The 26,353-nt window shown below is 29.6% G+C and overlaps 1 protein-coding gene across 1 annotated transcript; it reads right to left on the reverse strand.

The window, feature by feature from the left end:
- Positions 1-630: 630 nt before the first annotated feature.
- On the reverse strand, positions 631-26,353 carry LOC134683239 (uncharacterized). Its single transcript, XM_063542413.1, has 8 exons — positions 26,132-26,353; positions 7,065-7,223; positions 4,683-4,869; positions 4,047-4,144; positions 3,380-3,445; positions 2,763-2,849; positions 2,082-2,201; positions 631-1,563 (listed from the first exon to the last, which is right to left on the reverse strand). Exons 3-8 carry the CDS (start codon positions 4,849-4,851, stop codon positions 1,477-1,479), a joined length of 627 nt encoding a protein of 208 aa, XP_063398483.1. The 5' UTR covers positions 4,852-4,869; positions 7,065-7,223; positions 26,132-26,353; the 3' UTR covers positions 631-1,476.

The raw sequence follows: 26,353 nt of genomic DNA on the forward strand, positions 1-26,353 counted from the left end.
TACTTGTTTTGACTTGATTTTGATTTTTGTTGTTTTAACGCCACTTTTAAGCACCGCTTTGGGCTATTTCGTGGCGGCCAGTTTTTATTGCTGGAGGAAGCCTGAGTGCCCAGAGAAAACCACCGACCTTCGATAGGAAAACTGAAAATCCTAGTCAATTAAGATTGGAGTCGAGTGCACCCGCACGAGCGGGATTCGAACTCACAACCTCAGTGTTGACTGGCTAGTGATTGCAGTAGTAACTAATTAGACCACTCGGTCAACGAGGCCCCTACTTGTTTTGAAGCCACGTGCAAATAGTTTTTCGAGACAATATATATTTATTCTCTCTATATATATTCGATCAAATTCATTTTAAAAGGAATAAATAGACATAACTAAGGACGTTCAAGTGCAGGTTGGGGTAATTTAATGATTATTTGCATTGACATATTCCTTATATCTCGATTAATACATTTTTCAAAAAAAAATGATGCAATTGTGACTCGGGTTGTCTTTTTTGTTGTGTAAAGCTGACATTAGAGCCATGAGATGAAATACTCCAAACATGCATATATGTATCCCAATGCCTTATATAGTTTTCAAAGAAGAATGAATGTTGTTTTGGGAACTTACAAAATACTCAACAAATTTCAAATGAAAATTTATTATTACAAGCAAGCACATCTAGTCTTCTTATGATATGAATATACAGAAATATAAATCAAAATTACATTTAAAGTACAAAGAAGTCACTGTTGTTTTCCATCTGATTTCCCTGATACACAAAAATTCATTTAAATTCCATCATTGTTACAAATTGACTTAGAGTTCCTTATTTACTTTACCGTTTAGTCCCTGTATAAGTCTTGCCGACAATAAACAATTCTGAAGATTTCATTGCTTTTGGTTGTAATTAAGTCTATTTTCTTTTATACTTGATTCATACTTAACAGTAGCATGGAGAATCTTAGGCATGTATTTAAACTATATTATACTCTATATGTCGAAAGGAATAAAAAATATATATAATTTTGTTAGATAGTTATATTTAGACAAATATATATGTAAATAATCATATAATTGTATGTTGAAGGTTTATATAATCTGATTATATATCAGTGTTAAGCAGATAAGGGAATATATGAACACCTATGTTTTTTGTTTCTTCCAAATTCTCAAAGTTTAATATACTATGCAGTAGAAATACTTGATAAAATAGTCAATGGATTGTTTTTGTCATTTCCTATTTTGATTTAAGAAAATAAATTTATTTTAGTTAGTGATAAATGATACACACGTAAAAAAATGTTTTTAATTTAAATTTTGATTACAAGAATATTAAAAAAAAACCTGAACCTTAGCCATTTTTTGTTTTTAAATCCTTTAAGACAGATTAGACACAAAGTAAACTAAGCAATACAAAGGCAGTGCTTTGGTTAATAAAAGATCATGATAGGTTTTGCAGTCTTTGTATAGTCCATTGGAAATAGCTGATTATGGTTTATATTCTGGAAGTTCTAGCTTTGTCATTTGCTTCTCGTTGTCAACGAATTGCTCACTTCTTACTTCTCTGTCTTTCTTCTGAAATATATAAAGATCGAAAATGGTCATTCGTTCATGTTTTCGAGTTAGCAATACAAACAACCATTATTATTTGGTATGAATTCTAGTTTCTTCGTCAAGATTTGAAAGATTACATTAAAACGAATTAACCAGCTTTCGTCTTTCTTTTTTGTCTTTTTAACTATAACTATCACATTGGTTTTGGTGGCAAAACATTTCGATATGATTAAGTTGTCAAAATACATAATACATCTAAACGCATAGAGTAACGGGAAAGGTCGGTTAAATTGTACAGTATAATTTATGATAGATGCAACATAAAAAACATGAAACATGTTACATTTTACGTAGATCAAATGATGAAAAAAGAACATTTCGGATAAGCTCGAATATTATCCTTTTTTCATAATGAAGTTGTATAAAAGAAATCATCGATTAACACATAAACATTGTCTGCTCTATGGTCGGGTGGTTGTCTCTTTGACACATTCCCCAATTTCCCTTCTCAATATTGTTATAAAATTAAACAATCATACCGCTAGTTTGCATGGAGCCCATGGTGATGCACAGCAATAAAGTGACGCAGCAAAAGACACCAGGAATTCTAGAAGGCATATAAGGCCAGTTATGACAAGCAATTCCATGTGGCTATCACGCTACAAGTAAGAAAAAACCAAAAACAAATGAAGACACAATTATTCCAACACGTATGGAAACTAATGATAGAAATACAAATGGTTTGTAAATACACAGAAAAATGTAAGAATTCCTGCATGCAATATAAGATAAAAAAAAATGTGGTATGAGCATGATGAGTGTCAGTGAGAAAACTTTCTATCCATGTCATTATTTATAAAAAGTGGATAATTATAGGTCAATGAACGGTATTAAATACAATTTATCGGCTTGGGCGAATTATTAATAAAAAATATGTACATAAAGATTGGACTAGAACTCTTTGACATATATTCTGTTTGAAACTCTTAAAAGCTTTGGTATATAAGAAAAGTAAATTTGATGATATATTGACAAGTTAAATGATATTAAAATGTTCATGTTTCGTTTAGTTTTCCACAAAAGAATATATTTTTTTAGAATTGTACTTATAAATGATGATATTGCATGACAAACAGTTTAATTACTATAATATTTTCTGCCTTTAAAAAAACACATTTAAATGCCATACTGTAAAGATTGGGAAATGTGTTTGAACTTACCAGTATATAGTTAGCTGTTGCTGCACCAATAATAATGGGTACGAACAATGATGTCGCCATAATGCTAAAAACCATGAATACCACTTTCTATAAAAAAAAAAAAGAAAGAAAAGTCAGATGTATCTTTTGATATTCGTGTTCAGCATCAAAAAGGCAAACACTAAAGACATATCATTAATTTTTTCCCTCCTTTTTTTGTGACGAAAATTCCAATTAAAATGATTTAAACCACGAGATTTAACAATATTTGATTTATCAAAATATATATTTAAAATATTCAGACAGGTATAAGATGCACTAAGTCACGAGCCTGTTATTTAGTGGTTTTCCTTAGGTAATGATGATCATACCTGCTTTTCATTTATTGTGTGGTAAATCAATTTGGCCGTTAGTTTTATCGTTTGAATAGTTTTACATTGGTCATTTCGAGTCCTTGAAATGCTTGATATTAGGTTAGGGAATAAGTCATTGCCGTACTGTTACCTATACTGGCTTACTTCTACACCAATTGGTTTAATTGGAGAGTTGTAATTGCATTACTAGTCACATTACATTTTATAATCTAATGCTTTTTTATTTTCCTAGTAGGAAGTTATCTATGAATTACAATAACTTACAGTTCTTATCAAGCTGTAGTCTGCATTTCTTGCCATATAAGCTGGGACAATTCCTGTGACAACAACCTATAATGAATAGAAATAACACATTTATACATTTCTTGACAAATGATTGTTCACCTAGGATTACGATTTACAAAAGTTGGCAACCTTTCCCAAACATCATACACATACACATAAACCCACTATCTAGAATATATATTTTTTTTTATCAGAATCTCTGTTTCTTATCATCTTTTTCAGAAGATTTATATATAAAATAAAATGCGTTGAATTTCCTTTTATTACAAATTCAAATATTATGATAATAATAATAATAATAATAATAATAATAATAATAATAATAATAATAATAATAATAATAATAATAATAATAATAATAATAATAATAAAAAAAAAAAAAAAAAAATAATAATAATAATAATATTATAATGATAATAATAATAATAATAATAATAATAATAATAATAATAATAATAATAATAATAATAATTATTATTATTTTGTACTGATATCTTTTTTTTTGGTAAAACACAGCTTTTATTAATTATTTTTAACACGAAAATATAACAGTCTTGGTGTACTCACCTATACCTACGTTATTACATTTCTGTAATTACAGAGTTTGACGTTTGCTAAAATACTTATAAACGTCGTTTAAACCTACCCAAATAGCTGACACCACGGATCCTCCATCTAGTCCGAGCATAATGGTTTTCTTATCAAACGTGAATGTAGGTATTGTGGCATTTGTAATAACAACTTCTATAAAATAAAATGTAATGTAACAATTTGTGTGATTGATAAAATAATTATCGGTGAGATATAACTTATCTTCATGTGTGTATATTTACATTTATTGCAACGACTGACATCAATTTCATATATTAAACATCATTTCTAATGTTCCAAGTCCCTGTATATTGCATGATGATAGATATTGAATACTGTAAATTCCGTAATTATTGAGTGCAATTATTATTGAGATTTGTCTTTTTTGACTAAAAAGCAATTTGAATTTTAGCAATTTTGTCCAAAAAAATCCTGGTTTATTCATATAAAAAAAATTAAAATGCGAGTTAAAATTATTGCAGATATAACCCTGTCGCACTTTACTTTAAAAATCGTATAATTCTGAATGTATCGTACCATTAAAGAAAACAAAACCGATGCGTATTGTCGAAAAAAATAATCTCCATTCAATTTTCATTTATACATTTGTACATTTGTTTAAATATTGAACAGCGATCAACTAATGTTATAAACAACAATTATTATGATATTCAAGTGAAAGAAAATATACCTTTCTTCCCTAAATTGTCACAAAATTTCTTGTCGATTCCTATTGAAACGAATGCAATGATTAAACAGCCTAGGCCAAGAAGTATCTGTATTGCACCATATCTCTTGAGAGTAGCACTCAATCGTTCCTTTGCAGTGACAACTTTCGATTCCATGGTATAGAACTTCATAACTAGGCTTTTTCAATCCTATAAAAAGAAATGAATCAAATTCTCTTCATCTTTGAACTTGTTTGGCTTTACAAATGTTTTGATATGAGCGTCACTAATGAGTCTTGTGTAGACAAAACGCGCGTCTGGCGTACTTAATTATAATCCTGGTACCTTTGATAACTATCTATATCTAAATAAACTGATAGATTACAGGATTGAAATTTTGTATTTGCGCCAGACGTGCGTTTCGTCTACAAAAGACCATTTATTGACGCTCGAATAAGAAAGCAGTTAAAAAGGCCAAATTAAGATCGAAGCTGATGAGCATTGAGGACCCAATATTCCTAAAAGTTTTACAGGTAATATAATATATTCCTGAGGAAAAAAAGCCTTAGTATTTCAAAAATTCTAAATTTTGTAAACAGTTAATTTGTATTTATGACCATACCGATGATAGTTCATGTCAGCACAGAACTGACTACTGAGCTGGTGATACCCTCGGGGAATAAAAACCCCACTACCAGGAGCATCGACCTAGTGGTTGTAAAGAAACTCATCGTAGATACCAGGATAAAAATGTTATATTTATGCCTATTGCTCGTTTTAGCAAGAAAGGACTGAAAAAATTGTATTAGTGATGGAATTTTTTATATCATAAGTATGGGTTACGGCAATAGCAAAATACCGATATGTTAGGGCATAAAAATCCCGAACATAAAAGAGTATAATTTGATGAAACGATTTTTAATATTTAAATACAAGAAAAATAAAATCTTATGAAGATAATGACAAACAACGACATAATTGTTGGGAAAGAAAAGGGAGACAAACGTAAGGGTGAACTTGTTTTCATGAGCAAAAACACATCTCTGTAAAGTTATCGTTAATGGACAAAAATTTAAAATCAAACTGTTTGAAAATCAAAAGTTTAGCAGAGAACGTATTATGCTATTTAGTAATTGCGTATTAACTTGGACATGTAAACATGGTAAATACCTAGAATTAGATGCATTATCGAAACGTTAAATGGAATGTTTACCAAACTTAATTTTTTTTGGAAATACTAACTAAGGATACTTTAAGGAGTAGATACCCGTTGCTATTTTTTGAAATTTTCGGAATTTCGTGTCGCTTTTCACTTTTCACTTTTCACTCGTACTTCATTTGGCCTTTTTAACTTTTTCATTGCAGCATTACTGATACGGTTCATGTTAACAAAACGCGAGTGTGACGTCTAATTTTTTTTATTTTGGTTTCTATGAATTTGAGGTTTTTTTATCAGTTGATCAGTTCCAGTTTTTGGAAGCATGCGATGTTGTATGAACTTTTTTTAATTTATTCCGTAATTACTTGCTATATTTATTCAGTTTGCAATTATGAAGATCATGTTAATTACTAAACACCGTTTTTTATGTGTATCATTGAAGCATAAAAACTATTTTTTATCTTATTTTCCAATTTGAATGCATGATAAAGACTTTGTAAAATCGAAAAAAAAACTTTTTGAAATCTTTCTTTTTTATTGTCAATAAAAATTCTTGTTTTCAAATCAAATGAAAAGACTAGATCATATTTTACATTCCTTAGAAAACAGCCAAATAATCATTTTATAGAATGAAGTGGAAATTGATATGCATTTGTCCAGAGAAAAAAAGAACATACAATGTGCTTCGTTCCTAACCAAAGCATTTTTTTTGGTATCACATCGATCTTTGGCCCTATGGTAATAATGTCTACAATATCATGCTAAGAATTTTAAATAATGATTTCTGGATATATAAAATTGGAACAGTTATAATAAATATATATGAGATAATAAAACAATAACCTGGGTTAGCACTTTAGAATAGGTAAAACAATCAGATGGACAACTGCATTACTTAAGCACTTCTCATATCTAAATTTTTCTTTTTTTACTTTTCCCGATACCTTTACTTGGTTTTAGACCGATGTAAAATTTTGTCACAATCATAAATATTAGAATCTCCTGCACCAGTATTTTATATCGATTTTGTTTACGGCAGTGATGTTTAAATACTGAACAACTGTTTAAACAGTAACAGAACACCACCTTTTATTGTTCAGAGATTTCAGATCAGAAATTTAAATGGTCATTAAATCTTTCTAAATCGTTCGTGTTTTCACCTTTATCTCTTGTTAAAATATTTAATTAAACAATTTAGTAATATTCAGTTAACAATTTTTTGTCTTTGTCCTTTATTAAGACTTACCGATTGCCTAGCTCAATGTCAATCTGGATCTGGAATTGCAGGATGGATTCTTATCTTTAAAACTCATCCGCAGTGCATGCTCTTTTATACAGGCATCAATATCCCGTGACCAGGCTTCTTGACATGCTTTCAAACACGTGAAGTTTCAGTTCATAGGCCCTAAAAAGTTATATAAGTAGTTATGTAATAAAAATTAACATATTTTCGCACATTTTATAAACTGCTCTAAATAACTTATTTTTTTCCAAGATTTTACCACTCGTCTGCATTTTTTCATTCGATTTTAATATTATGACATGAGAAACTAACCGAATAAATGCAACTATGTGATGGAAATTTAAATGAGAATAGTTTGCATACTAAATAGACTTAATTACATAACTAGTATTTGATAAAGCATGTTCAAAACCTCAAATTAAAATTTGAGTTTCAATATTTGAAGTTTGAATTTGATATTTAAAGATTCCTGATAGAGTTATAAGGGGGCATTACATTTTTTTCCCCATTTTGTTATTGAATTGTTTTGTAGGATTTGAACATGCCTGCTGCCGATCATGACAAAAACGGTTGCTTCCGACAATCATATCACTAGCATTTTAATATTATTGATTAAAATCACACATTGACACCAGAAAGTATATATTTCCATTGAAAAATATATTCTTCAGAACGATGGAAAAAAAAATATTTTGGTAGAATGCATACATGTCTTCATATTTAATTGCATACGAATAAGAATAAGAAAACGAATATTTATTAAATCCAATTAAAGGGCCCGTTTCCGAGCATATACATATATATAATATTAATTGTACAGTAAATTTTAAATAACTATACGCTTACTAGATGGTGTTTGAAAATAGATAATAAAAACGGATTAATATTTTATGTGAACATGATCCCAATTATTGCAATAACAGTAAAGTTGTTTGAGATACACTAAACGAATGCACGTAATTTACATATGATTGTATCTTGTACTACAAATAGTAACAAGCTTTCATTATATCATTTTTCACGTTAATAACATTAACGGTACCAATTTTCCTGCACCAATAGTGCATTACGATAATACATGTCTCTTCAGTGATGCTCGTGGCCAAAATATTTGAAATCCGAAGCTTATATAAAAGATGAAGAGCTATAATCCAAAAGGTCCAAAAAGTATAGCCAAATCCGTGAAAGGAATCAGAGCCTTGCATGAGGGAGATACATTCCTTAATTTATAATAATTTCTAACTTTTTGTAACTTACAGCAAATTTTAATAACACAAAAAAAGCCGTATTTTCATGCCAGTACCGAAGTACTGGATGCCAGTACCGAAGTACTGGCTACTTGGCTGGTGATACCCTCGGGGACTAACAGTCCACCAGCTAAGGCATCGACCCAGTGGTAGTAATAACATTAACGGTACCAATTTTCCTGCACCAGATGCGCATTTCGATAATACATGTCTTTTCAGTGATGCTCGTGGCCAAAATATTTGAAATCAAAAGCTTATACTGGCTACTGGGCTGGTGATACTATAATGTTGGAATCAGCTAGACGTGACAATGATTATTTTAGCTATCTAAACTATTATATTGAAATATTGCTGCGATTACTTAGAAAAGGCTTGTACATTATTTTGTTCTTGTTTGCTTGAGGAACAAGATGGGGGACCTTAGTGTATTTTTATGCCTGTTTCAAGACAATATCAACATTAAAGCAGAGAGTTTCTGTCTAGAGAACAATACCCGCACCATTGATTCTCTCATGCAGGAAATCTTCCCCAGCGTTTACATTTACCCAGTAAATTAACCCACCATAGAAACTGGGATTACAATTTTGTAAGTGTTGTACGCAAGACGCTTGTTTTGCCTTAAAACAGACTAAACAATTGAGCTCGAACCAGAACGTCAGAAAAAAAAACATAGTAAGACGTTGATGAACATTGAAAACCAGCCAATCTTATCTATTCCTGTCTGGCGTAGAAAATCCTTAGTATATCGAATAATTTAAAGTTTAGTCAAAAGCTAGTTGATAATTTTGAACATTACAATGATAACTCATGTCAACACAACGTACTTACTTCTGGGCTGGCGATACTATCGGTATCGGTACAGAAAGCTCCACCAGCAGTGGCTTAAAACAAGTGGTTATAAATATATTCACTATAGATATCAGGATTTCTATGTTGTACGCCAGAAGCGCTTCTTCTTAAAACGTCAGTGACGTAAAGTACGAATTCGTAGAGCATTGCGGACCTAGATTTCGAACTGTGTGCCTCTCCTTGCCGACATCTTTGTATTTTCATATGAATCGGAGTTCCTTCAGGCACTTGTCAAAAACAAGAAGATCAAAGAAGCCAGATCATTTAATTTCACTTTCAGATATATTGATGATGTTCTTTCCATTAACAAACAAATGTTTCTGATTGGATTCCATTAATATATCCACCAGAACTAGAAATAAAAGAAACAACAGACACGGCTTTCTTTGCTTCATTTTTAGACTTATATCTCGAATTTAACACTAGCTGTTATCTCAGTATTAGAATCAATGACAAACGTGACGATTTTAATTTCCTCCACCTTATTAGCAATATACCTTCACCTGCATATCGGATATACATTTTCTAACTCATTCGGTATTCAATAGCTTGCAACTGCTACCCAGACTTTGTAAAACGTCACCAGCGGTATATTTAACATTGCCATAACGCACGAGGTTAAGCTAGCCACAAAACCAGGTTCAACCAACCATTTTTTTCTTAAAATGTCCTGTACCAAGTCAGGAATATAGCAGTTGTTATCTCATAATTCGTTTCTATGTATTATGTATGTTGCACTACAGTGTTTCTGTTGTTTCGTTTTTTTCCTTTTATAGGTGATGTGTTTCCCTTGGTTTTAGTTTGTAACCCGGATTTGTTTTTTCTCAATCGATTTATGACTTTTGAACAGCGGTACACTACTGTTGCCTTTATTCATCGGAAGATATCAAGACCTTATTGATAAATAAATATTTCGCATAAACTACACAAATAATACACGATGGTCTTGAAGTAAAGATTCTTACTATAGCATTCTTTTTAAATGTAACTTTTACTGTTTATTCTATTTTTGTTGATATCAATTTGACATGGCTCGGTATTTATACATCCCGTAATTATGTTATTGTGCTATGGTAAATTTTTGTACTCTTGTCTTTCGAATTGCTTATGTGCTTTGTTTTAAAGCTTTTTTTGCTTTTCTTTGTTGACATATTTGTTTGTTTTTTATAGTTATTAAGAGTATAACACATTGTTTATTGCTGTCCCCCTATTTTTGACATTTTTACCTATTATGTCTGTTTGTTTTCCTCACACATCGTTGTCAATATAATGGAATGCTATGCGACTGTCATACAAGTGAGAGGTTTAGCTAGCTATAAATTCATATTTAATCCACCATTTTCTACATAAGGAAATGCCAGTACCAAGTCAGGAATATGACAGTTGTTATCCATTTATATGATGTGTTTGAGCTTTTGATTTTGCCATTTGCTTAGAGACTTTTCATTTAGCATTTTCCTCGGAGTTCGTTTTTTGATGTTGTTAATTTACTTTTTACGATCGAATTGACACATGGACATTCATACAATTGAACGAACAAACATTTTGTCGATCTCTTTTTTTTTCTTGTTACAGAGGAATAACAATAACTAGAAAACATATACGCGGGGAAATAATTTCTATACAAATAAGTTTTTTGTTATATAGGGTTAATTTCAAATCATTATTTACTGTATGAATCATGTGCAGACAATCTTTTTGATAGATGTATGTCAATATGAGGGATACAGTGAAGTACGTCTCATAACTCGACATCAGCTGGAAATTGAAAAGAATTCATCTTAGCTAAGATTTTTTTGGCTTTCATATTTTCAGTCTTCAAATAGCGCTTTATATAGATATAAAACTGCAGAGATGTGTTATGATTGCCAATTCAATAGTTATCCAACAGGTTCTGATTGACTATAGATCAACATACGGACGAAATTCGGAGTATATATATCCCAGTTGATATGATATTTCATAGCGTTAGTTTCCTTTCATGTTTCTGTGATGGGAGGTTGCTGTTTTTAAATAGCTATACTTGGATAATAAAATATGTTGATCGTTGAGGTATCAGAATCCCGTTCTTTTTATTTATTAAGTAGTATTTTGTAAACTTTCTTTTTCTTTCAGTAACTTTTTGTTTTGTTTTGCCTGGTATTGTTGGGTGTCTTCTGCTAGTGATTTTGTCATTGTCCCACTGCCACTTTTGTAGTGTAGCCATTTAAATAACATCGACAAATATGTAAATAATTCTTCATTAAAGTATAAATAGTATACATGTTACAGTAAATGCTGATAAGATCCATATGCACGTCAGTAAATAATAGTCACGTTATCAGACAACTATAAAGCTATCTAATAATTATGTTTGAGAGTATGAAAAGTGTGGGGTTATCTTGTCATAGGCTATTTAGTATAACGATTGTTAATTTGATAAAGTATCACATATCAATATAATACAATTATGAAATATCAAGAAGTACATAGAAAAACGAATAAATTATGTCTATTTATACAAATTGAAGTCATTATTTTGTCCGATAGTAAAGGAATAAATAAATTCAATCCAATAACGTCATCAATAAACTACAAAATCGTTTAAATGCAAGTATAACTAATAATTTATGGTTAAATAGCATTTTATCGTCAGTTATATTAGCCCTTTTATATACAAACAGTATTATCAAATTTGGATTTCATAATCCCCGAGTTACTTTGTCGCCTTGCTAAGTACTTTCTGATTGATTCAGGTAACTGTCTTTGATGCGGTTACAAGTTAATGAATTTAAGCCTTAGCATTTTGAACTTAACATCGGCTAAAAGTCTGAAAAGTCTTAATAAAGAAATAGCTATCAAAGTACCAGGATTATAATTTAATACGCTAGACGCGTGTTTCGTCTACATAAGACGCATCAGTGATGTTCAGATAAAAATAATTATAAAGCCAAACAAGTACAAAGTTGAAGAGCATTGAAGAAAACGTTAAGCCTTGTTAAGAGCTTATTTTTGCAGATATTTTCCACTTGAAAATGCAGTACTGTTTAGACGCTTTGCTGGCAGTCAATCAATTATTGATCAGTATGTTTTCAAAAGTTCAGTATGTTGATGTTTCGTACTGGTGATTTCTGGACATTCTGAACCAAGACTAAATAGGTCTTAATTGACCGCAAGCGAATTGTCTGAACAGTACTGTAGATAAGATTGACAAATAAATAGGAAAAAACTGTTTTTTTTTTAGAGCTGTTAATGTGAATTACCGCAGTGGATAAGTCTGCTAACTGACTGAAAAATTTAATAGGATTTAATAATTAATTGTTCAGTCTTTCAAGAGCTGTTCAGATTAAGTTAATCGTTTCAGATCAAAATTGGTTTGCTAGTGACATTTATGATTGGTTTTGATAAACAGTCAAACTATAGAGCCAAGCAATACTAGACGAGTTAAAAAAAAGTTTGAATTTTCTCTACATTTTACAAATAAATTTCTTAAAATACGTACACTAATGTTATCATGGTTATAATATAATCCAGAAACTCTGAACGATGAAAGCTTTTCAGATTTGTGAGGACCTCTGCCCCCAGACACACGAACATTCCAGCAGCTACAATGTATTTAAATTAAAATCAACAGAAAATCAATGTCCACTGATGAAACTAAGACTATTGATCAGAATGGGGACATTTGCGGATTGCTGTACACATTTGCTTCGATCATCTGTTAACTTGCAACTTCTTACACTGTGTTGTATAATATAGGGGGAAAAAAGAAGACAAAGCCAAAAAAAATGAATATAGATTATTAAGTAATTAAACAAATACATTGGACCTAAATTGCAACTAATCAGTTTCTACTGAAATCGAAAAAACAGTTCTATACATTTATCCTATCTTGTTTAACAAAATCAGCATAATTTATTTTTGATGAATATACATGTTATTTTAAGTAAGAATCTTTTAAACGTATACAATAGTTTTGATTGAGACACTACACAGGCAAATTTCACTCACATCAATTTCACGTGAATTTAAATTCATGTGAATCTCACGTGAAATTCACTCCAAATTCACCTCAAACGAGCTTATACGTGAAACTCACGTGAAAACAATTTTTTTGAGTTTTACGTGATTCTCATGTGAAACTCATGTGAATTTCACATGTAAATCACGTAAAATTTTTCATGTGAAATTCACATGAATTTTCAAAATAGAGTAATTCAAATAACATATAAATTTTCGAATTTAATTAAAATCATGAAAAATATAATTTTTCTTGGTTGTAAATTTCACGTGAAATTCATGTGAAAAATTTCACATCAAAATCATGTGAATCTCAATTCACGTGAAATTCACATGAAAATTTTCACGTGAGTTTCATGTATAAGCTCGATTGAGAAGAATCTCACGTGAACATTTTCATGTGAATTTCACGTGAGATTGATGTGAAATTCATGTGAGCAAATTTTGCCTGTGTACTCAAGGACAGCATTACTTTTGTATATAACTATCTAAATTTAAAAATACAAGACGATTATTCAAACTAGAAAAGTATATACGAAAGATATAATTTTTGTTTCAACTTATACTTAGTCACGTTTTCTTTTAAATTATGTATTATCATCAAACCAGAAGAAATATTTATTATATTCAATTAGAAAATTAGGAAAGAAAAACAACGTAAAAAGATCGGTGTTGTTGTCCAAAAAAAAAGAAATTAATCAAGAAATACAAAGTAATATTAATCTAATTCGCTAAATGCGAAATATAACTTTCCGACTATATCATAGTATATCAAAGTTTTGATTTGTTCATGTTATAGATAAATAGAAATAACCGCCAAATAATCAAAATATTGCATTTTGACTGATATTGCATTCTGTATTATCCATAGAATATGATGATGTTCGTATTTAAGTGATAGTTACTGAGTTAAGTCAGAAAATAATTGAATTTGATATGGAAAAGTCACCGGCTGTATGTGATTGTTTGACCAATTTATTTGTTCACAGATTTATATGAGAATGTTGAATAAAGCCATATATTACCACTATTTATAGCAGTATTGGTTTTTATTAGTAGCAGCGTTCTTTTTAGGACGTTATTATAAACATCAATTTTTATTTTCCACCAAATTTACTTAAACCATTTACATGTCAATAGGTTTTTGGGACCGTGAACATATAGCGCATGCGTTAACGTCAAACGTTTTACTGATTAAATGTTTCAACTAAGGACATTGCCCGTATTTACTAATATAAACATTCTGTCTTATTCTCTATGTGGCTTTTTTTTCTTTATGGCCATTAAATGATTGATAAAATCAGTATTTTGAAAACGCCAAATAAATTTTAAAAAAATAGTGAAGTTGATAAAAGGAAACAATCATTAACACATTTATGTTGAATGTACTGATAATTAATTTGGTGGTATAAAGTAGGTTGAGCATAAAATTATGTAAAAGATAAGTCAGAAATAACTAAGTGTCCATGATCTCAAAGTGACTTAGCAAAATATGAGTTTCGTTGTATGTAACAAAAATAAATTACTATCAATTTAACACGAACATGAATTTTTTTTACGGATAACACAGAATGCAATATAAGTCAAGATGCAATGTTTTAATGATTTGTCAATGCTCTGCTATTTATGCATATTTACGAAGGAAAACTATTAAGGCCAAGTTGCAAGATAATACAGTAGTTTAAGGATGTTCACTCTTCTGTTTTGAAATAAAAAGTTATGTTATCCGTGATCTACTTTTTGAGATATAATCAATTGAAAATTTGGCGAGAAATAGTTCTCTCTAGATTTTTCATATATTTAACATCGACAACTTTTTCCTTTCAAAAACTATAAAAAAAATAACAATGATTCTATAAAATTTTCAGAAATTACTTTTAAAACTATATGAATATAAATAGCATTCTCTCCCAGCATCAAAATATGAGACAGGTTACTCATAATGGTTGATTAGTATCATGTGCTCAAAGACTCGTGCAATTTCAACAATAATTTTAGTATTTTATGATTAAAAAAACCTTGAAGCCCCCCAGGAGCGATAATTTTCCAATTTTTTATTTTTATTTTCCTTTATAACTTTTTAACAATTGATTAACATATTTTACAGAAAATAAAAATGATGCATGAATTTACATTTAATCTTTAGTAATGAATTCCTCAAGTATCTAAATTCATTTATTTTTGAGAAACGCGTGAAGTATGTCACCCATAAAAACATTTTTGCGAGGTGTGAACGAGCTTTTTCGTCGATATAAAAACATAAAAAAATCTTCATTTCATCATATGATCTTAAAAAAAATACCCAAACTAAATAGTCCTAAGTCTAGAAAAGTTTTAAATTTTGTATTAAATCGAGGCGCTAACATGCAACAAGAATAATACCAAATTCGTTAAAGGAGAATCAGCATGTGCATATTATTAAAGACAACGTCTGACGACGTTCCGAATTTTGGATTGACACACTATTTATGTTCAAGGTTCAGACTATATTCGAGTACGGAAACACCCCTCAATTGGCGGAACAAAACAAAATAACATTAACGTTTTGGAAAGCACACTTCACTGTACAATATCTGTTTAGAAAAAAGACAGGAACAATTTACTAGAATATCTATATTTTATTAAATTACATAACATTAATGCATAGAACTTATTCTCAGTAATTAAGTTTTTTTTTTCTAAATTGTAAAGTTGGAAACTGCAGTATGGGGTCTATTTTTACTAATTTTGATATAAAATAAATTGCGTACATATTGCGCGAAATGCATTCTGAAAGAAGACAATAGTAAGGGAGAAATAAAACACAAAAAAAAAACAACTTGCGAACAAATGATTTACATTAATTTACAGAACTCCGGTAGCGTAAAACGTTCCTGACTATTTTGTTGCGTCCTTTCTGTAACCTGGTTAGTAAAATTCAGTAACGAGTCGCTTTTTATGTTTATGGTAAAGAGGAAATTGCAACGTTTATTCCAAATCTAACACTTGACTATTTCGACAAAAAGAACGAATAGAACACAACCGACCTTTTTTTTTCGCTTGGTACTGCATCAAATGGTGGGTTACATCCGGTTTTATAGCAAGCCAATTGATTAATGTGACATCAATTGATATCACAAGCAGCAGCCACAATTGTTCAAACATACATCTCAATCATACAACATAAAAAACTTTAAAATTCAAACAAACATGTAAATTGATCTGACTAAGATACCAAAAAGAAAAAGTTTTTGTTATCGATATTGCATACAGTATATTAAAACAAACTGACATATACTATTCCCAATAATGTAAAATTTAAGTAAAATTTAAACAGAAGGGTATACAAAATGAAAACAACATTATAAAAAAACTCATGCGTTATAATCACACATCTGAGCCAATCTGCATTAGAAACACCCAAGCTGAAACCAAAAAAACTGGATGCATATATACCGTTCCAAGACCAACTCGAACTTTGTAGTTCAACAACAACAAAAAAACAAACTATAAAGTAAACATAATTATACACATCGTAAGCACTTATAATTTATCACTAAAAATCTCCATGTATAATCATGGTTTTTTGTAAAGTATCTATTTAACGCTTGTAAATTAGAAAGCGACTTACAATTTTTTTTTTAAAACAAATTTGATACTTAAGTCTTTATATGCTATTTCAAATGTAAACACCAGGTGGCAAAGTGCAATCAGGTGTGCTCACTAGGAAATTAACGAAAATTAATGTAGCATATAATTTAATTCAGGTATAAATGACAGATTACTTTTTATGTGTATCAGACGACAACGTCATTTCAAGTATGTAAACTTTTTAATCAGAAAAATCAATTATACTGTGTAAAAAATGTTTAGAAACCAATATTTTACATTTTAAATTTATCTAAATAAATAGTTTAAACTTCAATAACAAACAACACTGAACTGAATAAAACATCGATTTTAAAAATTTCAACTTTGACAAAAATGTCAATGAGGTTTTTTTTAAAATTAAATGGTACGTTTTTCAACTCTTTTGGTCTCTCACTATTCTAGAAGTACATGGTAAATAATTGGACATGAATATCAATAATGTGGTCATTTTTATAAATTTCCTGTTTATAAAACTTTGAATTTTTCGAAAAAAAACTAAGGATTTTCTTATCCCAGGCATATTTTACCTTAGACGTATTTGGCACAACTTTTTGGAATTTCGGATTTTAAATGATCTTCAACTATGTTCTTGTTTGGCTTTATAAATATTTCGATATGAGCGTCACTGATAAGTCTTATGTAGACGAAACGCGCGTCTGGCGTACTAAATTATAATCCTGGTACCTTTGATAACTATTGCTACCAATTTGTATATTTTCTGTTATTCAAAAACCTCTGGATTTTTACACAGCTATGGTCAATTTGTGAAGACATATCATAAGGCTTATGCATTCAATATACGTACCTCACAGGTATTTATATAAAATGTGTTCAACATACCTTAAAAAATAATTGATTATAATAGGATTTTTCAATAGGCGTAAGGATGTACACCTCTGAGGAGCCTCACATTTCAAGAATAAAACGTTTCTTTTGCTAACCTGATTTTTTGGTTTATATGACTGTAAAAACATAATCGGTGTTGAAAAAAATATATGGTGGTGCACTTCTTTTTTTGCTACGGCCATTTGAAAGTACCTAATTTTGATGATTTACACATTATCATCGAGTTTTAACCATTTTTGGGCTATTACATGAAAAAAAAATCACATTTTCACAAATTACTTTTAGTACAAAATGAAGTGCACCAATGTGTATAAATTTGACTTAAAACACTATAGGTAGGTGTTGATATAAGAAAGGTTAATAAATTTTCGTTGCATTTTCGTGTCAAATGTACCACGCTGTCAAATTTTGTAAATATGGGATTTTTCTCTTTTTTTTAGAACAAAAAACATATTATTTCAACTTTTTGTTATAAATGTTTGAAAAAATACATAATTTATCTAAGCAATTTGAAAAGAAGAAAAAAATATACACTTTACATTTACAACATGAGCTGTAAAGCATGTTTAAGCCAAGTTAAAGCTATGGATAAACATACTGTACAGTTCAAAATTAGTAAAATTAAAAATGATATGGGTTAAGCCTTTTAAACCCTGCGGTGACATATAGTAGTTAACTTCTATGTCGATTTGTATCTGGTGGAAGATTGTTTTATTGGCAATCATATCACATCTTCTTATCTTGATTGATTTTTAAAAATAAAAATCATTCACATAATACGGTATAACATGTATAAACAGGCTTAGTCATGTCTTTTCTTTTATTTGAGGTTCCATAAACGGCCCAGCATTTTGTAATTCTAAGTTAAATTCAAAATGATGTATGTTAAAACTGTGTTTATAACCAGTATTTAATGATATAGCGCTAATAAATAATTTTTAAAACGATGCACATAATCATGATAACGTAAACATGTAAAAGAAATAGTTTATGTTTGCAATCTGACAATATCCCAGTCTGAATATCCATTATATTAAATAAATTAAGATTAAGGTTTCGGCATAAATTAATGTGTTCAGATTACTGGAATGCTATATCTTCCCAAGTTCTACACAGTATGATAAAACACAATATTTAACTGATTATACATTCAAGACGTAGTGAGCCTATGATTATTTTTATCTATGATTATTTTCTACGTATGATACACAAAGTTTGTAGCAACTGTAAATGAACATTATACTATATTCTACAAAGCCCAATTAGACCCGTATAGTTGTTTCATATTTTCAAATTATACTCAGAAATAAACTTTCGATTTATATTTTACTTTTCAGTTCGTAATGGAGCCTCGTTTAAATGTATATTTATCTTTTGTTTAGCCTCAAGCAGAGAAATAATCCAGTCTGTTTTATGCGTTTTGTCTTGAAATCAGAATTTGGTGAATAAAAGAAAAAAACTTATTTCAGATGAATTGTTTTTAACATAAGGAGAAAGCTAATATGGAAACGACCACTTGGTTCGAGGTCACATTTATTGTCCTTTGATATTCGTGGTTCACATATAAAGTCCATAGTGTGGACAGAGTATAACTTTTTTATACACGTTCCTTAATAATTTTTCATATTTTCTGCATGAAATATTAAGCAGGGTATGCTTTTACATGTTAAACTTAGGTGATGGACTTTAAAATAAAGGTAAAAAGTTAAAATGTCTTAAGATGTCAAACTGAATTATATATTCCCTTAACTTTGAACTGTCCGATTTTGAGGGAGGACCGGTAGTCTTTTTTTATAATTTTGATTTAATTTGTCCTTAGAATAGTACACTGGCCTTTGTTAGTCTTGTATTATTTAAATTTTAGTTTCTTGTGTACAATTTGGAAATTAGTATGGCGTTCATTATCACTGAACTAGTATATATTTGTTTAGGGGCCAGCTGAAGGACGCCTCCGGGTGCGGGAATTTCTCGCTACATTGAAGACCTGTTGGTGACCTTCTGCTGTTGTGTTTTTTTATTTTGATCGGGTTGTTGTCTCTTTGACACATTCCCCATTTCCATTCTCAATTTTACACTACACAAAAACCTTTTCAAGATACTTTCAAAATGAAATAGAAATCAGAACCCGCGGAACAAATATGATGAATATGATACTTGTTTTTTAGTTGCATTTACAAATTAAACAGACCAAACAGGAATCACGAGATTTGTTGATAGAAATAAAAAGAATGGACATGCAACTACATTGTGTAGATAAAGATAAATCTATTGTAATATACACCACGAGACAGCAACTATAAGCATTGTCACTAAAACATCCGCATACACATTAATAAGGCAAGGGCCAGTAAACATGACAAAAATTATAATATGTCGATGTTTAAATGCAGTTAAATTTACATATTAAACCGAACAATATAGTTAACAGATATGGCGATAAGATAAAATAAAATAAAAAAAGCACTTTGCACGTGCATGTGAACAAGAATAGTTATTTAATATCTTATATGATACTTTTTGCATATTTTAGAGTGCTGTTTCGAAAATGTTTGTATTACAAAGACAATTTTGATAATTTCATGTTTAATGTAATTTGTTTATTTTGAAATGAAATAGAAATGAAATTTGCATCATGATTTACGATTTATTTTAAAATGGAATGAATATAAAATTTACATCATTATATGATTGATGGATTATGTTTTATTAACGATGAAAATATTTTCGATTTTTGAATGTTGTGCTTTAGAAGCGCTTTTCTGGATTTTTTTCACAGATAATATAAAACCAAACACTTTAAAGTCCAAGGATTTATATAACAGGGGAAAAATAGAACATCCACACACATTGAAAATTCACATTTTTCTGTAAATACAATGTTAAATATCAACAGTTAAAAAAAATCTAAATAACTGGAGAGGTTTTAGACTTTTTTTTCATATTTCAGCAGAAATCTGTTGGTCTAAAATGGTATGGTTTATGGACATCAAGATGTATGGGAAAGAGTTGTTACGTATTTCAAGATGGAACACAACACTCGAATGTGAACTGAAAACTGTAGATATTTGACATTGTATTTATGGATGAATTTGAATTTTCAATTGTATCTCAAAACTTAATTTTTCAAACCAACTGTATCAGAGCTCACCAATACAAATTATTAGACAAAAATAGCTAAACAGTTGTTGATTAAATATAGTTTCAAAGACAGTTTATTTGAAATTATGGACTGAATTTATCAAGCCATTTGAAAGAGGGGCGAAAGATACCAGAGGGACATTCAAACTGATAGATAAAAAATAAACTGACAATGCCATGGCTAAAAAAGAAAAAGACAATAAGAAAAACAAGAGTACACAAGACAAAACATAGAAAACAAAAGACCAAGCAACACGAACCCCACCAAAAACTGGGGGTTATATCAGGTGCTTCGGAAGGGTAAGCAGATAACTAATGCAAATTAAAAAAATCAATGAGGCTCGGAATTAGTATATTTCAAAATCAGCAATGGATCTAATAAGGAGGTTTCCACATCGCGAAAGGGATAATACTACTAGTCGCAGATAATGTCAAATTCAAAAAGGAAAAAAAGGAAAAAACACAAATAAGTATTTTGCATGGTCGACAAAGGAATGCGACATTTTGGACAACCTTATGAATAAATTCAAGTTCAAATGTTATAATATGAGTATAGTTAAAGGGGATTTGCAATCTTCTAAACAAACTAACGAAGTCATGGGATAAAAAAAAAATCAACCAAACGGACTACAACATTTTACAAAACACATCATTAAAAAATAAAGACATAGCAATTCGAACCCAACTAAAAACCCGGGATACCCGATCAGATTCCCCCGAAGAATAAGCAAATCTTCAATAGAAAGTAAATTTTTGGTAGGCTCTTGTCATTCTTATAAAACATCTACACGTGCTACTTACCAGGGAAAAACAAAATTATAAATCAATTGTCAATTACATATTTCTAACTGATTACATTTTCGAAAATTATACTAGTTATCAAATAAAACAAACACGAGGTATCTTGTAATCTCTAAACGAAGTCGGCCTTTATATTTTATGTCGACAGGAAAAAGCGTATGTCTTAAAATAAATATTGTAGATGATGTGAAATTCTTGTCAACCAAAAACAAATTTAAAAAAACGGGTACACAGTTCTTGCTAAAACACTTTAAGTTCACATTTTTTTCATTCATTTTGGTTTCTTCGGATGAGAAACAGGACATAAATCTCACAACAAAATAATGCAACAAAATTGTAAAATACATATCACACACCATGTTATAATCACAAACTTTGCTAACATTAAACGGATTCTCTATGATAGAATATTATGTATGAGATAAATTTTGATAATTGTTTTAGAATATTATAACAATACTATTATTTTATGTATCACGGTAACCGTCTTTATAAACAGAACATAATCTATTAATTATTATATTTCTAAATGCTCATCTTACAGTTAATAAAAAATATTATGAAGTAGAATGTGCGATTCATATCTGATTTGATTATATGAAATATCATTAAATCTCATATTTATACAATATTGAATACAATTGGTTATTATTTAGATATGGAGGTATTTGCCGTATCATATCACTGCTTTAGGAATTTGCATTTTAAACATGTACGTTATTTAAAAGATAGCATGGTTAATTAAGCGAAAGTCAACTCAATAACCTTTTTAATGTGTATGCTCTAGCGCGCATGAATTTCAAATATGAAATGTACCCTACAATATTATACAAGAGGGTTTTCAATTCAATTTCTAAAGCAATAAGTATGGATAATATGTAAATACCAGATTTTTAATTTTGACAACTTCTTCATGCCATACTGGTGAAACTGCGTTTTAAGCGTAGTTCATATAAGTTACATTTTTGTAAACATATTTTGAGACAGTAAAAAAGGACAAAAGAAGTATGGCAGAGAAGAACCAATTCGATAATAATTTACTTAATATAAATATTAAAAACATTTTGAATCGTATTCCCTTTAAAGGCATTATCGAAATATGATCTTGTAACCTATCCGCTCTTTGACATTACAATGTAACTAAATATTCTTTAGGGATATGTCGACATAGGTGACTAGAACAAAAATTATACTCTCTAAAAATTGATTTGGATCCAAATAAAGAAATGTGGTTTGGTTTGGACAAATTATATTTACCATGCCTCCTTTTCAGAATTCTCGTGAAATTTGATATAGGAAAATAAACTGTTGGAAAAACGATGATGATCAAACTTTAAAATTTTAAATAGTTTTTAAAGTTATTTTTTTTTTATTTCAATGTTTTTTTGGGAGAAATCTTTGTTATGAATTCTTTTTTTCGGTTTCCATAATCATAATCATAATATTTGACTTTTGACAATGTGCAGGATACAACTGCAGTTGAATTTATGCCACATAAAAAAATCCTATCTGAACAAGTATGCCAATTTGTGCCTTAATAGTAATTTCTCACCTTTTTGTAGTATAAATATATCCCAGTAGACACTTTGATGGTCAAATAATTGTATTATAGTCGGAATGTAATTTCTTATGACGATTGATTTCAAGAATGTTTTTTTTTTTAACAAATGGTTCGGTACACTTGAACTCCCAACATTGTCAGTGATTATCTTACTATCCGATTATTTTAACTCTAAGTCATTGTTTTAAAGCAACATTTTCAATGTTCAATGGTAAAAGTAGGACATACATACTATGTTTAAAAAATTACATTTTGTTCGTAAAGAAATCATTCCTTTCCAATGAATTCATACCCGGTCATGGCCTTTACTATGAAGTTGTCATTAATATGTAATGCATTGAACTATTTCTTATGTGAAAGAGGCCTTTTTGGGATAAATGTTGAATAAAAATTAAGAGGTAAGAAAAAATAAAAAAAATCTAAACTTCGAAGAATTAATTTTGTATATCAGATATATTATTTGTTTGAACAAATACAATATATAAAATGTTTTAGTCGACTTATGCTCTATTATAACACAAATATAGATTGACAGTTTTTTTATTTTGTAGAAAATTGAAATTTGTTTTACTTTGGACGCTATTAAAAACACGGGTACATATATTTTCAAATATAATGTTGTCATTGTTTAATTATGTTTCATTGCAATGCTACCCATTTAATATTTATTTGAATTTTTTACAAGGGACACTATTAAATATGATCACAGTTGCTTCTATGTACTAATAAAAGTTTAATGTTTATATCCAGGTTAAGAGTAAACGTCAATAATTTAGCAATTCAATGACACGTTATCGCCCCTTTTTTATTATAATAAATAGAATATAAAATAAATGGAATTTGAATAAAACACTTAACTGTTAAGTAATTTTAGTATCGCTATAATAATCTTTCAATATAAGATACAAGTTTTAAAAAAGTGTACCAACAATCCTTGCAGTAACTGAAAGTAAACTCTTAAACGTATTAAAATGTTGGAAGACGTTCTGGTCTTTCCATCAGCAGGTGTACTTCGCAATTCTGATTTCTTGTTATTCACTTACTTTATAAACAGTATAGAATGATACGATCATATTCAATGGGGCGTCAATTGGTAAGGAATCTCAATGCTATTTACGTCTGATTTCAAATTAAAAAAAAAAAGAATTGTTTTTATCCTCCCCTCCCCAGAAGAAGAAGCAATGACTGAGCATTACAGTATTTCTTGTCTTATTACAAGACCTGAAAAAATGCAAACGTTATGGTGTCCAATAACTATAGAAAAAATGTATATATCTTCCATGTTTCTTTCAGTAGAAGTAATGGTTTGAAAGTACGATAATTCGTTATACCTATTTGAATATCGAGGGGTTAGGTCCTCATTTAAAACAACTACATACTTAACCCTTTGTCAATAGGAACAGCACACGAGGGATATGTCCAACGATGCTTCTCTCGTGTTTCCATTTTCGTTATTTTCATTGTGTTTCATCTTTCTATGTTTTGTTTTTATATTGTAACCCTTTGAAGGCTATTTTAGAAACACATGAACAACTACTGCGGATGGTAACTTTAGGTTTCATTACTTTTCAGAAACTCCTGTCGTGGGTCATGCGTCTGTAATTGATTGGTTTATCGATTTTTTTACAGAAATTAGCGTCGTGCTTCTAAAATTTGTACCATACGTTTATATCTATACGGTTTGAATGATTGATATGATCTAATGGTATCATTTAAAAGTTAAGTTCGTTCAATGTGGATATGACAATATTTTCTCAAATACATGGACTCTACACTGATAATTGAATCCGTTTTTTTGCATGTCCCTTGAAATGTGTGTATGATGTTAAGGATACATGGCAAGTAATTTTAAAATATGATATATTAAAAATCTAACATGGATTAGGGTTAAGGTTTAAGGTCGATGAACAAGGATATAGTCTGCATATCATTCTGTTACCAGTAAGTTATGGATTATTTTTTAAAAATAGCCTAAAGTAAATAGTACATTTAAATCTTACTATTTACAATAATTACACATAATTTTTATGAGATTTCGTAAAATACATTCGTGTTTAAGAATAAAGAAATTTAAAGACCTATGCTGAAGTTTATGCAAATAAAACGGACATAATATGGTAAAAATGTCAACATTTCGGTTACAGCAGTCAATTATTATTATCTTAATCACTATAATAAAAACTATGTCAACAAAGAAAAACAAAATGTCGTATATACACTATATAGATCTTTAAATACCCAGCCACGCCAAAAGGATATTACAAATATACAAAGACAAATAAAAAGAACACTATAACAAGTAATTAAGATAACAAACAACGTCAGTACCTATAATCTATACTTCAAGACCATCATGTGTTATTTGCGAAGTTGGTACTGAATATTTATCAACTAGGTCTTTGTATCTTCCGATTAACTTTAAACAAAAAATCGGTTTTTTTGTCATTTTTTCACCGATAATATAAAACCAAACAATTTAAAGTTCAAGGATGTATAATCATTGAGGAGTTTAATAAGCAACAAAAGCTGCCAATAAAATGGTTAATAGACCAAATTATTTGACAAAATAACTACACAATTGTTGATTTGAGATTGTTTCAAAGACAGTTTATTTGAAGTTTATCACTGAATTTATCATTTTTTTTTTTATAATTTCCACATAACTGATACAAATAATAAAACAATGTGACTCGGTATACTTTTATTTAGAAAAAAGCATTTAAATCCATATGCAGGTTTCCACAACGCGAAAGGGGTGACAAAACTATTTACAGATAATATATATCAAATTTATAAGATAAAAAGAAAAACACGAAAAAGCATTTTTCAATGTCGACAGATACAATGTATGCTTATCAAGATTCAAGTTCAAGTTGCATCATATGATTATAGTAAAATACGATATTCAACCTAGTCAAAAACAAACTATAGAAGTCATGGGGGAAAAAAAAAGGCCTACAACATTTTACAAAACACAACATTAAAAAATAAAGACTTACCAACAAGAACACCACCAAAAACCTGGGTTGATATCAAATGCCCCGGCCCGGAAGGATTAGCAAATCTTCAATTAAAAGTAGATTTTTGGTAGACCTTGTCATTCTTTCAACACATCTACACGTGTTAACAGATGAAAATAGTTCTGTTAAAATTGTCAAATAACTATGTCTTACTAATTTCAAACGAGTAAGTTTCCGTGAACGAACAACTGAAAGAAAATT

Source organism: Mytilus trossulus, chromosome 9, assembly GCF_036588685.1.
Source record: "Mytilus trossulus isolate FHL-02 chromosome 9, PNRI_Mtr1.1.1.hap1, whole genome shotgun sequence".
NCBI classification, from domain to species: domain Eukaryota; kingdom Metazoa; phylum Mollusca; class Bivalvia; order Mytilida; family Mytilidae; genus Mytilus; species Mytilus trossulus.

Coding starts and splice junctions, on each gene's coding strand:
- LOC134683239 (XM_063542413.1), bottom strand. CDS start 4,851: ATGAAGTTCTATACCATGGAATCGAAAGTTGTCACTGCAAAGGAACGA. Junction 4,145..4,682: donor TGACAATTTAGGGAAGAAAG/GTATATTTTCTT, acceptor TTTATTTTATAG/AAGTTGTTATTACAAATGCC. Junction 2,850..3,379: donor ACTACAGCTTGATAAGAACT/GTAAGTTATTGT, acceptor TTTTTTTTATAG/AAAGTGGTATTCATGGTTTT.